At 34.5% G+C, this 20,998-nt stretch overlaps 1 protein-coding gene across 1 annotated transcript in view; it reads left to right on the top strand.

The window, feature by feature from the left end:
* The window catches only part of LOC140440784 (uncharacterized), a 203,828-nt gene extending 183,034 nt beyond the window's left edge, over window positions 1–20,794 (top strand). Inside the window, exons 3-5 of the mRNA XM_072531148.1 lie at window positions 8,486–8,632; window positions 13,600–13,743; window positions 19,985–20,794. Of these exons, the coding sequence (XP_072387249.1) occupies window positions 8,486–8,632; window positions 13,600–13,743; window positions 19,985–20,611 (918 nt within the window). The 3' untranslated portion in view covers window positions 20,612–20,794. The remainder of the gene's footprint in view (window positions 1–8,485; window positions 8,633–13,599; window positions 13,744–19,984) is intronic.
* Window positions 20,795–20,998: the final 204 nt, after the last annotated feature.

The raw sequence follows: 20,998 nt of genomic DNA, 5'->3' as shown, positions 1-20,998 counted from the left end.
TAAAAGATGACCGTGTGTTATATTCTATAATTTAATGAATATTGGAGGCATAAATGCTTTTATTCTACATTCCGCTGCAAATTCTGGAAAATCACTCAAAAGGAGACATTTTCTCAAAAACCTTGCAATGAACTTGGTAAAAGAACACCTTAATACACGATCACAAATTAAAACACTTCCACGTGATATAACCGAGTCCCTGTCCAGGATGTTTCCGAAGCAACCAGTACCCCATCAAGAAGACGAAAATCCTGCTAAACGTGCTAGATGCTGCGATTGTTACAGTGAAAAAATCAAGTCGTATACCTCTATGAAATGTACACAATGTAGTGCATTCACTTGTAAAAGACATTCTAAATCTAATATTGTATGTATTAATTGTAATGATCAAATAAATTAAAAGTTATTTTCTGTACAATTTATTAAAATTAGTTAAATTAATAAAGCGTTCTTATTTTTTTGACAAAATAAATACCGATACAGTTAATCAATAATTAAAAGTGTCGAAAACAATAAGAAACTACATGGCAGCAAATTGCTGCGGCGTGCCTGTGATGTAATTATTTAGGGCGCGCCTGGCCGAAGGTTCTTCTTCTTCTTTCAGTGCCTATTCGTTCCGAATATTGGCAATCATTCTGGCTATAATTATTTTATTGACTGATGCTTTAAATAGATTCGAAGGTTAAATAAGAGTAATCCGGCCGAAGGTTAAATAAGAGTAATCACTGGCTTTTGTTGTATGTTGTCTCTCATATGATATATTTGTAACACGGCGATTACAACAAATTTGAAAAATCCTAGTATCTAGTGGTCCAATTTCAAGCTCAATGTCCTAAGCAGCCATTTCAGGATACCTTGAGTGAATGTGCATTTTAGTGAAATCCAATTAACTTTTTTTGTTTTGAACTTTCAAAGTAAAAATAGACATTTTTTTATAATAATTTGCTTTCAAAACAATTTAAATTGTAATAATTAGTATTGTTAATCTTAAGGTGTGGCCATAGCTGTCATATAATTTATTCTCAGTTTTAAAATTCAATATTGACATCTGACAGCTTGTTTTATTTTTTTGATATTAGTTTGTTTTGTTTTTAGAAACAAGTTAAACTCTATAAATAGTCTCGTTTAAAAAATATTTCTTTATTTGTAATAATTTATTTCTGCCACAGATTATAGTCCAGTAACAATTTATTGTAGTTTTGTAGTATCTCCCACTTGTAAACGAATGTTGTAAACGGATAGGACATAGTAAGTGTTTCTTTGTTATTTTGGTATAAATCTTTGTAACTATTATTATAGTATTTTTGTGCCATTTATATTTGTAGCTGTTTGTGGTGAGACAACAATAAATGTTTAATTTATCTAGCCTCTCTTTTGTATTTTTTAGGATGGATGAACCTTTTCTTTCATCCAGCAGTAAGTTTCCTCGAAGCGGCGTCCATTTTAAATAGCTAGAGGTCCTTCTTGTTGTTTTGTTTCTCCATTTGTCCAGGAGATATATGTAAGTACCCCCTTGTTACATTGTTTTGTAGTTGCCCAAATCCAATCCCATTGTTTCATTCACTTATCCACGACCCAGCTTTTCCAAATAAACCTTGAGCGCCGTTCGCATAAGTTTTGTTTATTTTGCTTGCCCTATCTCCACTCTCAGTAACTTCTGTCCCCAATTTTCAACTACCTATAGTAATATCCTATGTGGTAGGCAAAATATTCGTTACAAACATCAAAGCTAAACTATTTAGTCTTTCTTCGCTAATACAATTTCTTAAATAAGACTTTACTACTTTCAGCGATGAAAATAACCTTTCACATGTACAGATCGTTACAGGTAATTTAATTATTATATCAGCGTTTTGGTCTTTTTTGATTGTATATGAAAGAAAAGTAATATTTTCCTACTATTCTTTATATATTTTTTACTTTTTATGCCCTGGAGGGGGAGGGTTAGCCCCCAAAACCCACATGGGTGCGCCGCTGTAGGAAAAAAGCACAATTTTTTCCAAAAAATTAATCGAAGTGGAAATTCACACGTCAGTAAACTTATTTCAAACTGTAATTGCGGCCTATTCCCATTAAAATAATAATTGCATTAAGGTACCATAAGAAAATAGCTTACAAAAGTGTGGATAAAAGTTCACAATTTCAAAATAATAATCACTTTAACATGTCGTAACTAATCAAGATATTTAAAAAATATATGAAATAGGATTAATACTTAAATAAATATGTACGTATAAATAAATTGTTGTATTATTTGTACAATTTAAACGATTCTCTAGTGTTCTCTTAGTAACTCCAATTACCAAACTCCTAATTGATACAAAGTGCTATAAATAATATTACCTTTCGGGTCACGTATTATTATGGAAATGTCATTAATATTCGTCTTGCCATTTGTTTATATTACCAGCTTAACCTTAACGTAATCCAAGAGCCCTTTAATTTAGGCTGTTTATCACACCAAATGGAATTCCTTCTTGGTGTTTGTAATCAATGGTGAGAGATACTCTGCGTTAATTTGTGATTTAATTGCATTATTCCGTAATTATTGTTCCGTAATCGACAACTTCCCAAATGAAAAGATAAGGTGAATATCTAATTGTTGAGCTTTGTTTTAAAGCACCTTAGGTTATCTTTTAGGCTCTTGGAGTAATATATTTAAATTAATATTACCAAAATAAAGTAAAGATACAATGGACTTAAATGGTATCGAAAATCGAAAATCGAAACTAGCAAAAAGAAAATGGTAACTGTAATATAATTAAAAAACTCAAATATCATGGTAAAACCTTCTGTTTTAAGTGGTATATTTATTTAAAACATTAAATTAAAAAATCCAAATGGATTTTAATAAAGTTCAGAACGTTTTCGGACTAAGCAGTTCATCTTTATTTAACTTTGGAGTACTTGTATAACTAACCGCAAAACCAAACAGTGTTTGGGTTTACATTAATGAAAACTTATTTGAAAGTATTATATTATACGGTAATATGCCAATGTAATTATATTACTAACTGGGACCATAAGCCCTACTCGAAATAAAATATTTTTACATAAGAACTGTTAGAGAGTTTGCCAACTCCCTAACAGCACTAGCTATAACTCTATTTATTTGTTAATTTTTTTAAGTTTACTTCCGTATGCTTTGCTTGTTTGGCACAGTCTAAAAGTAGTTTAAGTTTTATTAAAAACTAAGAAAAATTCTCTTTTCACATAAAACTTTCAAATTGTTCCTATCATAAGCATTAGAGAGATCTGCAAAGTTTTGCTTTTATTTGGATAAGCACAAATATGATGAGGTTAGCATGACGTTGTAAAGACGCCACCTCTTTATTTTCTAAAAAGAAACTTATATATTTTTTCTGTCAAAATTAAATGCGAATATTATAGTAATGTGGAAAAATAAATCTTTTGTCAACTGTTGTCGAAGTGTTTATTTTTCAACCAATAAAAACAATTATTAAAAGAATGTTTTAGATTACTATACATAACTATAAGTTAATAGCAATTTCAAACAAGATACTATTTCTTCTAGCTTCATTTTTTGATGTATTTTTTTCATAAAATAAACCTCAATACAGTGTACCTACCTTAGAATTTGTAATTGTTGATAGTAACATATTAATACGTGGAGTAGCCGAACATATAATACGATGTTATACTAATATTAATTAATCTAAGAGATTTTAGGGTTTATTTTATATTTAAAATTACAATGATTTGATAGAGCTGTAAAATCGTATTTTTTTACAAAAAAGCTAAACGTTAACTGATTAAATATAATGCAAATACTGTCTTTTTGTGTTTTTTTTTACATCTGTAAAACTAAAATAAATCCAAATCGGTTAGACCGCACACACTCAAGTAACTGGTCCATCTAACAGGACGCTGGAGATGCCATATGTTGGAGTTTGAAAATTATAATATTACGTCTCGCCCCCAGAGGGGCAGCGTCAGGGGTTGGTTTGTTACAGTCTCCCACCTGGCCACAAACTCGTTAGAGGAGGGGCCAGCAGAAGATGTGGTTTTCTTTCTGGAGCGTCCTTGTCTTCGTCTTCGCACAACAGGCGTTGGACCTTAATCGTCATTGAGGCTAGCTTGTGTAAGCGCGGATACGTGGAATATACCAAGGGCAGTAGCGGTGTCCAATCCATAAAGCTTATAACTCACAGGCGATACCACTCGCTTTATCCTATAGGGTCCATCTCTTTTCGGGTAGAATTTAGCTGCCTTACCTTTCGACCCGTGACTAGGAGCCTTTGTTTTGTTGTTCTTCTACGGCACTACAGTTTAAATTAAGCTTTGACCTTCTTAATTTTTGCCTCCACGCTTGGTTGTCTGTGGCTGATATTCTCCATACACGGAATCCCAAATTGGCTCGTACATCGCTGTTTAATGTGTCTTTCCAGCGCTTTCTTGGCTTTCCAACTGGTCTCTTTCATTGCATTCTAGCAATAAGTCCTCTTTTTGATAGCCTATCCTCTCCAATTCTTATCACATGTCTGGCCCATTGCAATAATTGTATAAGAATGAAGTCTGACAGTGGGGCTTTCTTATAAAGTTGATAAAGCTTGATGTTGTATCGACTTATGAAGATTCCGTGTTCCCTCACAAGTCCTAGTATTCTCGTCAGTATTTTTCTTTCGAATGTGTCGAGTTTGCTTTTGGATGTTTCTTTCCAGACCCATGCTTCACTGCCATAGTATGCTATTGGTCGAATTTAGGTTTTATAGATTCTAATCTTTGTATTTCGGTGGACATTTTTAGACCGAACCATACGGGAGAGTGCAAAATAAGCTCTGTTTGGCTTCGTTATTCTCTTCCGGATTTTTCCATCTCTGATCTGTGTTAATTTCCAGACCTGCCTTTTTGTTTGCTTTTTTAACTCTGCGTATGTTTCCTGTGCTTCTGTTGATGTTCTACTTATAATATTAATATCATCGGCATAAGCGACCAGTTGAACCGTTCGGTTGGTCAGTAGGTTTCCTCGTCCAGTTTGCATTTGCCTAATTGCATACTCCAGTGCCAGGTTAAACAAAGTTGGGGCCAGCCCATCTCGCTGCTTTAGTCCCTGCATAATTTTTAAAAAGTCTTTTTGGTAGTTTTGTATTCGTACACATGCCTGAGTTTCATCCATTGTGACTTTAATGAGTCTAATTATTCTTCTTCTTCTTAGCCGCCTGTCGTCCATGTTTGGACATAGGCCTCTCCCAACTCCTTCCAAACTTTTGATCCTTTAGGTAAAGTTTTAAATAAGTCGATGGTAGACATATAAAATATTCGTTTCGCGGCATGTAATAAATGGTCCATACGCCGTAAAGGATACGAGTGACTGGTCTTCTTCTTTTGGTGCATATTCGTTTCGAATAGTGCCGATCATTCTGGCTATAAATATTTTATTAACTGACGCTTTAAATAGATTAGTTGTTGTTATGGAGAACCATTTTCTTAGGTTTTTTAACCATGATATTCTGCTTTTCCCAATTCCTCGCTTTCCGAATACTTTGTCTTGAAGGAATATTTTCAGTAATCTTTATTTAGTGCCGTTTCTCATTATGTGAAAGTTAGATATTCTAACTTTCTCCTTTTATTTGTATACATCACTTCTCTTTATTTCCTTATTCATCGTAGTACAGTCTCGTTGGTTATCTTGTTTGTCTATGATATCCTTAGGATTATTCTGTATAGACACATCTCGAAGGCTTCAAGTTTTTTTTCCATCGCTCCAGTAAGTGTCCAGGATTCAACTACGTAGTATAATATCGAAAAGATATAACATCGTAGGAGCCTTACTTTTATCTCCAGATTAAGGTTATGGCTTTTAAAGAGTTTGGCCATGTTTTTGAATGCACTCCTAGCCTTCTCTTTTTTACATTTTACTAGTGACTAGTACTCACGGCGTTTAAACGTAGATAGTCTACGCAAAGTTTCGTACCGCCATCTTTTTTCGGTACTAATACAACCCACGCACTTTTCGATAATGCCTTCCACCAAGAGTTTATCTAACTCACCTTTCGGTACCTTACTTTTAGCAGGTGACATTCGGTATAGTGGCAGTGCAATTGGTGCGCTATTCCCAGTATTAATACGATGCTCTGCATAAGCTGTAGGCTCTTCCCCTATTCTGAAGGTATTCTTCCTACTTTTTAAAAATTCATCGAGTCCAGCTCGTTCATACTCCACCAGCATCATTCCTTTATCGTTCGTGTCTCAAATTTCCTTAACAATTAATTTCATAGGTTCTGTAGCTTTTTCTTTAAAAAGCAATAGCTGTCGTGTGCTTTCATTCGCAAAATACCGTTTCTTATTGTGTAAATCAAGAGCTATTTGTGCATTTATTAAAAAATCAATAACTGGAAAATTTTTATTTAATGCATCTGGAAAAAATATAAACTTATTGGGCACAATAATTTAATTTCTTATGAGTACACCAACTAAAGTTGGTGTACGCATTTTACAGAAATTTGTTCGGACTTAAAAGTTTGTTCGTTGTTTTCTAAAAGGTTCTGGAACCTTGTACCAGCTGCTACACTTTGTTTGGCACCTGTACCTATTAATCCTTGACCTTCGTGCCCAAATAGGTTTAGGTTGAGGTGAATACTGTCTTTTTGTGTTCACATCGTAAAACTTCAAACAAACAATCAGAAATAGACGGAATAGAAATCTACACACATGACGAAATCGAATTAAGCCTAGCTGAGGTAAAAAGAACGATCAAAACTCTAAAGAACAAAAAAGCAGAAGGTCCCGGCGGAATACCAAATGAATTGATAAAAAACGGATCGGAAAAGTTATTCCGTATGATACATAAAATGTTTGAGAGAGCACTGAATGGAGAAGACTTACCGACAGAATGGACCCAAGCATATATGACATCAATATACAAGAAAGGAAATAGAAAAAACTGCGAAAACTATCGGGGAATCAGCATTATATCGTCTATAGGCAGACTGTATGGAAAGACCATAAAGGAAAAATTAGAAATATATATACAAGAAAAAATCGGAGAAGGTTTCACAGCGGGGAAAGCATGCTTAGATCACATTTACACAGTCGAACAACTAATAAAAAAAAAAAAAAGAATGGCCAAAAATAGATCCATCCATCTGGCTTTTGTTGATCTTAAGAAGGCATATGACTCAATACCTAGAACCAAGCTATGGGAAGCAATGGAAGACATCGAAGTTCCACGAAGATTACTAAACGCGATAAAAGCACTCTACAAGAATAACGAAGTAGCTATGAAAACAATAAAATATACAGTCTATTTAAGACGACAAAGGGACTACTACAGGGTTGCTCCACATCCCATATCCTGTTCAAAATATTCCTGGAAAAAACCCTGAAAGTATGGAAAAGAAAGTGCGAAGGAATGGGTATACCAGTAAGGAACGAATATCTATATACGCTAAGTTTTGCCGACGACCAAATAGTGATCGCACAAGACGAGGATGACCTCAGTTTTATGATGAGAAAACTGGAGCAAGAATATACAAAGAATGGGATGGAAATAAACCTAAAGAAAACTGAATACCTAACGACGGAGAATACAGAAATAAAACAGCTGGAAATATACGAAGGTAAACAAATCAAAGGATAAAAAATAGACACGGACAAACAAGAGACTGCATACGAAAATTGAACCCGGTACTATGGGATAAGAACATCAGCATGAAAACAAAGAAAAAAATATATAATACCATGACAAGAAGTATCCTTACTTATGGATGTGAAAATTGGACAATAAATAAGAAAACCAAAAACAAAATAAGAGCAACAGAGATGGAATTCCTAAGGAGAAGCTGCAGAGTAACAAGAAGAGATAGAATAAATAACATGGAGATTAAGAGGAGAATGGGAATGAACTCCGACATAATAGACTACATCGAACAGAAGAGGTTAACCTGGTACGGACATGTCAGAAGAGCAGACCAAAATCGGTGGATAAATAGAAAAACAGAGTGGAGCCCGACAGGAAGAAGAAAGAGAGGCAGACCCCGAAGATCTTTCAGAGATGAGGTGGACGAAGCAATGAGTAGAAGAAACCTACAGGAAGGGGACTGGCTAAACAGGAAAAATTGGAGAAAACGGTTGAGTGAAGGAATACAGTGAAAACTGTGGAAATCCTTGTATATACATATATATCTGTAAAACTAAAATATATACAAAACGGTTAGACCACACACACTCAGGTCACTGATCTATCTAACAGAACTCTCGACATGCTATATGTTGAGGATGATCATAATGTTACGGCTCATAAAAATCATTGTAACTGACATTCAATTGACTTCATAATCAATAGAACTAAAGAGGTGCAAAAACACTGCATGAAACTTTTTCTATTAAGAGATTAAAATAGTAATTTTATTTTTTAGAGTAAAATTTTTATCTTACTTAAGTACTTTGTATGTATCAATTTAGATGGTAGTACTCCTTTAAATATACGTAATATATAATATTTTTATATTTTTGTTCTTTTTAGAAGCAACGTCGAGAGTTAGGCCTGAAGCGATTTTGGTCAGCGGTGAAATCTTCCAATAGTAGTTCTGGTTCTCAGTGTGATCCCTGTCCCGAAGACTCACCCAATGAAGAAACAAAACCTCCTCATTGTTCGTTACCCTTGCTGCAGGTAAATACGATGTTACAATTTATATAACATAAGTTAGGTACTTAATATAAAATATCTATATTGCTCAAAAATTCATATCCTTGTATAGAATAGTAAAAAATAAATAACTATCTGTTTGTAATATATATTTTGTATCTAAATATAAAGCTATCAAAAAAGCCTAATTAGAAAAGTAGGTGAAATGAAAATAACGTGAATAAAGATTTAATACAATTGCACAGACCATAGACATATAATACAAGATGGACTGACTGCTGCAATACAGTCGCGTTACCACAGTTCTTCTTCTTCATGTACCGAGCTCGATTATCGAGCGTTGGCTATAGTAATTTTGTTGACGGCAGCTCGAAAAAGAGATGCAGAGGATCTGTTAAACCAATCTCTCAGGTTTCTAAGCCATGACGTTCTTCTTCGAGCTGCCCCTCTTCTTCCGTTAACCTTGCCTTATATTATTACATGAAGTATATTATATCTCTCTGGGTGGCGCATAACATGGCCAAAATATTCAAGTTTGCAATTTTAAACTGTTTTGACGACTTCCGTAACTTTTCCCATCCGATGCAAAACAACTTCGTTACGAACTCTTTCCACCCAACTTATTCGTAGGATTCTCCGATATACCCAGATTTCAAATGCTTTCAGTTTCTTGAAAAGTCTATCCGTCAAAGTCCAACCTTCGACACCATACAAAAGAGTAGAGAACACGTAACATCTCACTAATCTAATTTTCAGACTTAAAGTAATATTGTTTCCACATAATAGTTTCTTCATCTTAAAGAATGCAGCTCTGGCCTTCTCTACCGTATTCTAATTTCTTTGCTCATATCCCAGTTCTCATTTAGATTACAACCAAGGTAAGTGATACTGTTAGTTCTTTCCAGTTGTTCACCATAACTCTGGATGGTCGTCAGTAAAACTCCAATGCACTTCCGGTTGCATTGGAGTTTTACTGACGACCATCACCTTTGTCTTTGCGGTGTTTAGTTTAAGGCCATATTCATCACACGTTGTGGTAATCCTATTAATCAGATGTTGAAGTTCTTTGTAATTGCTTGCAATTAATACTGTGTCATCCGCATATCACAAATTATTAATATTGACACCATTAATTTTTTACCACATTGAACATTATCCACTGCTTTATTGAAAACGAACTCAGAATAGATGTTAAATAGTAGCGGGGACAAAATGCAGCCCTGCCTTACTCCTCTTCGTATTTGAAGCTCTTCAGAAGTGCCCGGCAAATCCTGATGTTTGCACGTTGATGCCAGTAAAGATTTTTAATAATGCGTAGGTCTTTATCATCAATACCTACCTGCTGAAGAATGGCTATCATTTCATTATGTTTTACTTGATCAAAGGCCTTTTCAAAGTCAATAAAACACTTAAAAACTGGATGTCTGACATCTCTGCATCTCTGTACCATAACCTGAATACTAAATTCCGTTCCCCCAGTGCGACAAAAAAATGACCCAAAACAGTCCCTGCGTCTCTGTCTAATGGGCCGAGTTTATCCACTACGTGACCTTCTCAGTGGTCATTCAGGTCACGTGGTCGATAAACCCGGCCAATTAAAAAGAGATGCGGGGACTCCTTTGGGTCAGTTTTCCTGTCGCACTGGGGGAACAGGCTGGTATTGTAGCGATCAGTCTATCTTGTACTATATGTATATGGCACAGACTGACATACACATAACCTTATTAATTTTTTGTTTTTATAAACATCTTTTTTGAACTTTAAAACAGTTTAGAATAAACTCATTTGTTATTCGTTTTCTTAGAATATATCTTATGGATTATTAACAGTAAATAATCACTATTTACTACTTTTTATCACTACACTCTTCCAATATGTAAAGAATTGTCAGGTTTAACAATTGCAATTTTCGCCCATTTTATTAATGTGCAATGGCTGTCATTTAAACGTCAAATTGAATAATGTAAGTAAAAAATCAAATTTTAACTGCAAAATAATTAATTTAATATTTTACTAAAAATTAAAATAAAATAGATTTAGAAGATGAAAATAAATTGACTTTGTTACCAGAAAATTCAAAAAAATTGTATATGGTGGCCTATGAAACTCTTAAACTGGATAAGAAAGAAAAAAATATAAAATTGTACACAAAATCTGTTGTATTGGTGTACATTCCGGAAATTGCTACAAAATATAAATCGTCGATACTACTTTTTCTTCTGCTTCCTCAGCTTTTTCATTTTTAGTGGTAACTGTACGTTACTCTTTTTCGCTACATATTTCTGTCAATCATATCTTCTTGATTTAAACCTTTTTCTCTCATGTCTTCTGCCAGTCCTGCTGACAGTCCTTCCCCATTTCATTTAGTTTTCATCTACTTTTTTTTATCAACTTCTAACAGCTGTATCCTTTGTCCCACCACAGTTGTTATTTATACGTCTGACGTTACCAAACCATTGCAGTCCTTATTGTTAAATCTTATTTGAAACTGTACTTATTACGATCCTTTCTCTAACAACGTTATTCCTGCTCTTGTCCTAGTATCTTATCCTTGAATCTAGAAGGGATTCTAGTCGTACACAATATGCGCCGTAACATTTTTATTTCAGCTGCCTTTATCTACTTTTCTTTAGAGACTGCATTAAACACCACCGTACAACAACGTAGGCCTCACAATACTTTTTTACATCTTTCCTTTGAGCCCTTTTTCTATTTTTCGATCACAGTGTTTCCATGGTTCCCATATCCCATTTTCCGTTATGTACGGTACGGTGTATGTTCACCTTAAAGCGGATTATTCCAGGAGCCCTGTCTTACCCTCTATTTTAGTACATCTATAATAAGATAAAACAAGTAGTAGGGATGCAGTAAGGAGGCTTCTTGCAAACTAACCGTCACTGGAAAACTTTCGGTCAATCCCGCACAAGCCCTTACATTTCCTTTCTCTTTCTCATACATTTCTTTCACAAGCTTTACATACTTCGCAAGATATCATTTCTCTCTTATACTATAACAAATACTAGACGTAGCTCTCTTTTGTTCTTGCCATATTTCTCTAAAAACTATTTTAAAGCAAACAAGGCATTTGTTATTCTTCTTTCTCGCATAATCCCAAACTATTCCTCTCCTATTGATACCTTGTTCCTTACCTTTCGTTCTACAGTTTTATCCCAAATTTTTATAGTGTAAAAAATTACCTTTACCACTCAATAGCCGTTTTAATCCTCAATGTCTCCTTTATCTTTATACAGCGATGCCATCACGCTCCTCCTTCATGCATTGGGCATCTTTTCTTCCTCATATTCTTATCAATCATTTGAGCCTTCCAACCCTTCACATGTATTGATGGACTAAGCAGAGGATTCTTCACCTACAACGGTCGAAGCCCTCTGCAGAACGTACGAGAATGCGAAGGTGGTTCGACCCCCAAGTTCTCCGAGACAACAATACGTCTTAAATTTCCTTGCCATAGAAAAAACATTTTTTAGTATAAAATAAAAATTAGTTAAAATGTTTTAAATAAAGATCCTGAATGCATATACGAACGATTTATAGAATTTAAAAAAAAAACACCAAACTTAATATTAATTAATTATGATACTGTCATACCAAGATTTATAAAAACCTAATTTTAGACAGTCTTCGATAAATTTATCATTTCATTATAAATTTCTATTTATCAATTTTTGAAGTTATACTTCTATACGCGCGTTCGACGTTGAAAATTTGTACGGGATTGAATCGGCAAAATCATTACATATGTAAGATATAGGTAAGAGAGAGACAGAAGGTATGTTTTCTCTCTCTTTCTCCCTCGAGAATAAAAATGTTTCTTGTGTAAATATATTTAATATTTATTAATATTATTCTTATTTTTTCCATTGTGTTCAGATTTGTCTTGAGCCTCGTTAGGAATGTTAAATTATAAATTAAAACTTGTAAATATCTCAAGAAAGTTCAAATATGTACTTTTATACACAACAAATAACAATTAAATATTGTATCTGTCAATGTCAGACAAATTGACAGTTGTATCACGAAACAATATTTTTATTTTATTAATATTATCATGGTAAATTAAACATATGCGTAAGTAAGTTATGTATATTGCATTTTAATTTATATTGTATTATTATATTGAATTATGTTGCACTGTATTGTATTGTATTTTTATATTAATAACAAAATAAACAATGAGTTTTACTGAAGAGTATGTGTACATTTTCATCAAAATATTGATTCAATCCTTAATTTACTATACTCCTATTACAGATCAAATGTTGTTTATATACAGCAAACGATGCATTATTTATATACCTATATACCTAATTCTGTTTTTCTTTCTGCTTTCTCTTACCTATAGCATTACATATGTAATGATTGTGCAGATTGACTCTTATATAAATTTGTAACAGCGAACGCGTGTATAGAAGTATAACTTCTACCGGCAGTCCCAGACTGCCACACCCAAGTTTTTGTTTTTGATCATTTAACCAATCTCAGTTTCCTATGTATGACACGTAAATTCCACGATATTTACTTGAGGAATCATTTAAAGGGCCAGCATTCGATTCTGCTCATTCTGTCTGCCGCCTCAATTCCAACCAAATGGTCGTGTTGTTACACCCGTACCATAAACAAATTTTTTAATGTGTTTTTTGTGTAGTTTAATGTTCCGTCTTTTATATTTTTTTTTCAAAGAAGTTTTTGTAACTTAACTTTTATAAAGGAAAATTGTGGATATTTTCACCAAATAGGATCTCTTTTAAGTGGTGGTGAAATACATTTTTACGCACTTCAAAAATACCTTTCTTTTTATTTTTTTGATTTAATAAATTTATATTATGCTTAAATACTAGTTTTTTTTTTAATTTTATATTATTATATTAATCATTTAATTAGTTTTACTGATTAACTCACTGTTATTAATTGTAAAAAGCATTAAACAAATTTATAAAACTCAGAAATTTAAAATTGATATGGCATTTTAGGTTTGGCCCAGTTCAGATTCACCACGGGGAGAAGCTGATGGCCAGAGTTTTGTCTTTCCAGTATGTGCAGAAGATGCAACATCACAAAATTCAACATGTATGGACAATATATTACACAATGATTCTGGGATTGATTCGGATCAGGTAAATGGCAACGAACAGTAGCAGCACATAGTAAAAAAGTGGCATATATTAAACATTTAGCTTTGAAAATGAATTTAATTGGCACAAAGTTTTATGCGGATAGTAATTACTCTTGCCACACTTTTTTCTTTGATTTTTTATATCAGGCAAGAAACTACTTGTGACTGGCATTTTAATACTTTAAGGTCTTTTTATCAAACATTGTCCATTTAATAAACTCTATCAAAAAACCATAAATGTAAAATTGATAAAGACCAACAATGATACTACGGATGTTTCCTTAGTTGAGGTTATTGTCACCATTTAAGACGAAAGAAACGGCAAGTAGTAGGGCAGCTTACTGTCCTAAGGTCGATAAATTAAACGCAAAGACAGACAAATTAATAGAAGTAGTCAAAGGCATTTAATTTGAGAAAGTATAATAAATAACCTCTTTATTCTAAACCGATAAGATTTCTGAGAAACGAAGATATAAACAATGACGTGAATTTTATGACTCTTGGTAGGACCATTTAAAAAAATACTACCTACACACCTCTACTCAAACTCAATGCGTGTAAGTTTATAGCAAATCAAAATCTCATTATACTTCTAAATATGTCCTGTCTTTAAAACGAATATATTTATAAGGAGACCAAAAAATGTTTTTACCTTTGTCAACATAAACTCTTATCTTGTTCGACAGCGGTTCTCAACCACCGTGTCGCGACACACTGGTGTGCCGGAAGAACCTATCAGGTGTGTCGCGAGATTTACGAATATGATATTTTTATTTATATTTTTTTACTTGTTATAATATACCAATCATGCATTCAACCATTTTTTTTTAACTATTAGGTATATACCACGTTATACCAATCAATAAAGTGCCAATCCGTAATTGTTTCCTCTCTGTTTTTAAAATTTAACCGACATAACTTGCGTTATGAATACTTGCGCAAAGCGAGAGATCTTGTTTCTTATGTTTAAGACGGAGCAACACGTGACGTACGCCGACGCGATCCGATTAACCAGTTTTTGCTTTGCATTACGCTCTCAGCTCTCAGTCCCAGTAGTAAGTATCCGTAACAGGCCTCACAGGTCATAGTGAAAATCAATTCGTGCAACGTAGTGGTAATGGTTTTTCATTCGCCAAAAATGGATAAAGAAAGTTTAAATATTGCCTCTGCTTCGCAATCTAACAAGAAAATTAAAAAAGCAGGATCAACAAAAGGACACAAGCGCCAGTACAAAGAAGAACCTAATCCGCGGTGTTTGATATGTGGTAAGAATCTTTCAAACGAATCGATGGTTCCCAACAAGACGAGAAGACATTTGGAACAAAATCATCAAAGCGTTTCTCAAAAACCGCGTGAGTATTTTCAACGTCTACGTTGTTCCATTCAATCATCCTCATTTATAATGGAAAAACGAATAAAACTCACAGGTAAGGCACTTTTAGCATCATATAAAGTTTTTGAATTGATTGCCAAAAAACAGAAAGCCCATACTATTGGTGAAGAGCTTATTTTACCGCCATGTAAAGAATTAGTGGCTACAATGTTAGGCCCGGAAGCTTTTGAACAAATATCAAAGGTACCTTTATCAAATGACATAGTCCATCGACGTATATTAAATATGTCAATCGATATTCAAAGTAATGTTAGGGAGGTATTGGCAAATACACAATTTGCTTTACAACTTAACGAAAGCACGGACATTTCGGGAAAGGCCCAATTAATATCTTTCTCTGGTAGTAAAAACTACGGATGGAAGCCAACTGGGTGAAGTTATTTATACTGTTGTTTCTATGACCAACTATATCAAAACTCGTCCGGTGAAATCAAGGGTGTTTGAGAAACTTTATATACATAGGCGCAGATCATAAAGTCTTGTTATTTCATAGTAAAATTCGTTGGCTTTCGAAAGGAAAAATACTAAACAGAGTTGTAGAACTTAACGACGAACTACACGAATTTTTTAAAACAGAAGATGGTCAAAGCGGTTTTTGTAAAAACCTTAAAAACCTTCTTCGGTGTGCTAAGTTGGCTTACCTTTCTGACATTTTTAATAAGCTAAATTCTTTGAATGCAACTATGCAAGGATGAAAGGAAACCATAGTATCATCAACTAATAAAATAAGTGCGTTCTCCAAAAAACTTACATTCTGGAACTCGGTTATAGAAAAAAAAAACGATTTGACTGCTTTTCCCGAAACCTCTATAACTTTAATGAATTTGGAATCTGTAGAACAGACTCTACTAAAGGAGAGCATGGAAGAGCTCTTATGTGTTGCAAGAAGGGATAACTAAATACTTTCCCTCTGTCTTGAGTACTAACTGTGAATGGTTGATTGCATTTGACAAGAGCAACGTAAGCAAGGCAGAATTAACCTGTTCTGAAAAGGAACAACTTATTGAAGTGTATTCTGACACAGTTTTAAAATCAAAATTTAGAGAAGTAGCTCCGGATGTTTTTTGGATTTCAGTTAGAATTAGCAAAGAAATCAGTATCCCTTTTACTGCCTTTTTCGACCTCGTACTTATGTGAATCTGCATTTTCTGCGATGAAAAATATAAAATCTAGCTACCGGTCTCGACTACTTGATGTGAACAAGGGGATGAGAGTGTGTCTGTCTACAATTCGTCCTCGGATAGATATACTTTGCAAAAGTCATCAGTTTTTTGCTTGTTATGTTCTTACGAAATAAAAAATAATATGTTTAATACATTCATCTGTACTTACCTACCACTAGCAAAAATTTGTACATATAAGGGTGTCGCAAATCTGTAAGGAGTACGTTAGTGCGTCGCTGAGTAAAAAAGGTTGAGAACCGCTGCTCTAAGATATATATTTTTTTTAATATTATTTTCTTATTGAGTTTAACTTATAGTTTGTCCATTGTACAGTTTCAACTTAAATGTCATTCAACAATAATATATGCTATACCTCATATGGAGTAGCTTGTTCTACAGAATCACGGGCTTTGCCAGTTAAATCAGGAACTTTTGTTACAATATTTTGCTTTCTCCTTCGAGATAAGGGACAAATTTTGGATGAACTATACTATAAACATTTGTGTTAGATACTGTCTTTTCAGCTTCTGCATTTAAATTTTTTCGACAATTCTGAATTTCTATCATGATCATAATAACTATATTTACCTAACTTAATATTGTATATATCATTTGCATAACTTTCCACTAGAATATGCTAATTTCCTGCACAATGGAAGTTAGCAGAAATCATTACGATTCCAAAACTAGAAAACACTTCACATGAGATTACATCTTACCGACCCATTGGCCTATTACCAGTTATATCCAAAGTCATAGAGGAAGTCATTGCAAGTGTTGCAAGACTGATTATTGAGATATAGAACAACAATATTATACCTAGTGTGGCAAAAAGATACAATCGGCCTTCCAGGAAAAAAGCTTTTGCAATGCTAGTTTTCTAAAACTTGATTAAGCATTTGACAAGGTCTGGCATTTATAATTACTATTCAAACTGAAAAAAGCAATATCTCAGCCGCTATACACAATACTAATATCATACCTTGTAGAATGACTATTTTATGCAAGGCACGAAGAAAGTGTGTCTAATATCGACAACATAAATGCAGGGGTCCAACAAAGCATGGGGTTGGGACCAATTATCTGCACAATCTTTACAGCTGATTTCCCTACTGGTGAAGAATCCACAATTACAACATTCGCAGATGACACTGCAATTCTGGTTAAACATCCAGATCCCATACAAGCAGCTGAAATAATAACAAATTATACAGTTAGCTAATATATGGGCTAAGAACGGGGCAGTTAACGTGATATTTACTAAATTTTGCAAAGAAACACCAAATATCCTAATGCATAGTAAGAACATTCCCATTAATATTACTGTAAAATATCGTGGGTGACAACTTGACAAGAGGCTAATATGGAGGACAAACATCTGGATAAACATTAAAAAAATATTACATAAATCCACCTCATCATTATGTAACAAAATATTAGTGTATAAAGCCATCATTTAACCCATCTGAACATACGGGATTGAACTGTGGGGAACTACAGCAGATAGCAATATATCAATATTAGAGCAATTTCAATCTAAGGTTCTTCGTGCCATCACAAATGCGCCGTGGTTCATTCCAAATGCAGACATTAACAGGAACGTACAGATCAAAACAGTGAAGCAAATTATTGTTAAAACCAGTGATAAATATTTTAAATGACTGGAAAAAACAGCAAAAATCTCCACAAAACTTAGTATATTAAACAGAACTCCTTTTGACTTACCATGTAGAAAGTAGGTATCTAGACAAAGGGTTATGTTATTGGTAATAAACTCGCAAAGAGTTAATAGTCATTTGACTATAACTCTTGCTCACATAATATGTAAAAAATGCATAACTATCCTTATATTATTTCTTAACAGTTTTATCAAAGTTTTTAAGGTTATATCCGTTGTACGGATTTTAAAGCCGACCAACCAGCAAAATAGGTTGACCCTTAAGAGAGTCATAGTTACGAACGCACCTTCGGTACTTTCAGCTTGCTAGCAAAACCACCGTTCCGCCACCTTGCCGGTTAGAGCAGTGGCCAGACTCATCCTGTTATTAAAACGCTGGTTGGCAGGCATGAGAAAGCGTCATCACTACTTGGATTAAATTCTCCGGAGAAGTATGATCTTAAACACTACTCAATTTTCTGGCCTGGGCGCAGACCCGACACATGCGTCTTGCGGTGACAGGACACAACTGCGCAGTGGACGGAATTCGAAGCCCAGAGAACCCAACAAAACCTGGAACCCTTACCCATCAAGGAATCCGTGTCAACACAAATGGATAACGAAAATTCCCGGGTGGTAAAGGCCGCAACTAATTCCGCTGCGAATCTTTCTCCGGCCATACCGTGGGACTCTACCCTTTCAGCAGTACCTGTGTTGCCGTAAGTACTGTTGCCCGTGATCCCTGAGAGGGATCAGTTGCACACTAGTATAATAACAGATCACCAAGCACATTTGACAGGTTGCTGCAGAGGAGCCTACTCCTCTACCACCTATCTTCAGCTGCAGGCACGTCTTACAGACACACGTTCAAATTGGGACTAATCATATAGAACCTGCAAAACCTTCGCAGATATTATGTGGAACAAATGCAGAGTGGTCGGACATGAACTAGTCTCGGATACTAGGAATGCAACCCGTTGATCAGCGCGACTTACGGACTAGTCTTGCTTCTAGTAGCCCCATACTGACTATCGATACCTCAAACGATGGCCACGTTTCTGTTCCTACGTACGGCATGTAAGAACTAGATCCAGCACTGTGCTCGTTGCTGCGATCCGGACACCTTAATCGATGGCTCACCATATCTCGTTCTATCCCATATCTCGACTTTTACCATTAGTAGTGACCAGCACCCTAGTCGTATTCGGTTCGTTCTTTTGCTCCGAAGATTTAATTACCTATGCAGACGGATTTCCTATTGGTCGTCTCTTACGACTGGTAGAAACCAGCACCCTAGCGGTATTCTTTTCATCCGTTCGCTCGCAAAAATCTATTAGGATTATACCGCACGCTAGACAGCCGTACGACAGCCGACAGGTTGAAAGACGTGGCATATTTGTATATCGTAGCATTATATCGTACATCGTCAAAAGTTCACTGCTGAACATAGGTCCAATTAAGGATTACAAATAATTTTTAAGTTTAAAGTTAAATTTTTAATAAAATATTTTTAATCTCGCAATTTTGGTACTACTAGAACATGCCACAGGAAAATAGATTTGGATTATATATTTATTTTATTAAAATTATTTACTTTTAATCTAATTTTATTAAAATCTACAAGGAAACTAAACATGTACCACAAAAATTTTATTTAAAAAATTCTTTTAGGAAAGGTATAGTAATAGTTGAAAGTTGGTACCAACAAGTCTTCACAGACACTTCGTCTAAGGACTAGTAACCCCAGTGGGTGTTACGTTGCCATGTTATCCATTCCTTTTGTAACTTGAACATCATAGTTTTTTAATACCAAAAATGGAACTCAAAGTTATTTAAACAACACTTAAAGGGTTTTCAGCCATATATTTAGTGGCTTTAAATATGTACATAAAGATAACACTAATGATAAAATAGTTATTTCAAAAACGCTCTGTGGTGTAGCCAGATAGGATTTTTATTACTATACCTTTTATAAAAAGAATTTTAAATATATATTTTTTGAATTTCATTAAATTATTTATCTGTTTAGGTATCACCTTTACCGTCGACGGCCGGTACATCTACAACCCCGGTACAATCACCAACCCCCAGTCTTCGACGACCTAGTAGCTCTTTGCTTCACCCCGACCATGCAAGACTTTTAAGACTTTATCCTATCATATCACCACCACACAGTTCTACTGAAGATCTATCAGAAATTAATACTAATGGTGGCAATCCAGTAATATCACCATCATCATCAACAACCTCTTCACTCACATCAATAGCAGCTGCAGTAGCAGCTAACAATACGTCAAGAGCCAGTGATAGTTCGGATAGTAGACGAAGGTCATCAACGATGACAGCAAGGTATTCAATCTTCGACGCACTGGACTTAGAATATGCTCTACTACGGGCTGCCGCCAGGGGAAGCGTAGGACCATATTCGTTGAGTGAAAGTTTACATAAACTAACATTTACACAAAGTTTGGCATTTCCGGCGTTAGCACGAGGTTTGGCCGGTAAAAGAAGACGATCTCAACAGAACCATGCTAGAAGGCCTTTAAACCCCAATGAAAGTGGTCTTAATACTTTTGCAAAATTAGTGACAGCTCTGGTACTGGTTCTTGTTAGTGTTTTAGTTTTTGCAGTGGTTTATAAATTTGTAAGGACGTGAGGTTTACTTCTAGCTCCTAGTGGGGCTAGACAAGGCAGCTTTACTTTGAAGAATTCTAGTGATTCAATTAAAAGTCTTACAGAAATTACATAAATAAAATATAAATGAATATAACAAGGAAGTTGCATGTTCTTGAATTATTACTTTAACCGTTTGGTGATGACCACAACCAATGCTATCAAGATAGTAATAGATAAATGGTATTAAACATTGTGTCTGTGATGGTTGTTATTTTAGAAGATAGAATATATTTTGTTAGATTTTTGTCTTAATACCATTGTCTCAGAAAGGTTAAAGTTTTGCATAATATCAATTTTAATAAAATTGACGTAATATAATAAAACTCTAATATTTTTTATATCAAATCTCTGGTGATCACGTCATGCG

The sequence above is a fragment of the Diabrotica undecimpunctata genome, chromosome 5, assembly GCF_040954645.1.
Source record: "Diabrotica undecimpunctata isolate CICGRU chromosome 5, icDiaUnde3, whole genome shotgun sequence".
In the NCBI taxonomy this organism is placed as follows: Eukaryota; Metazoa; Arthropoda; class Insecta; order Coleoptera; family Chrysomelidae; genus Diabrotica; species Diabrotica undecimpunctata.
This window is presented reverse-complemented; position numbering and strand designations above follow the sequence as displayed.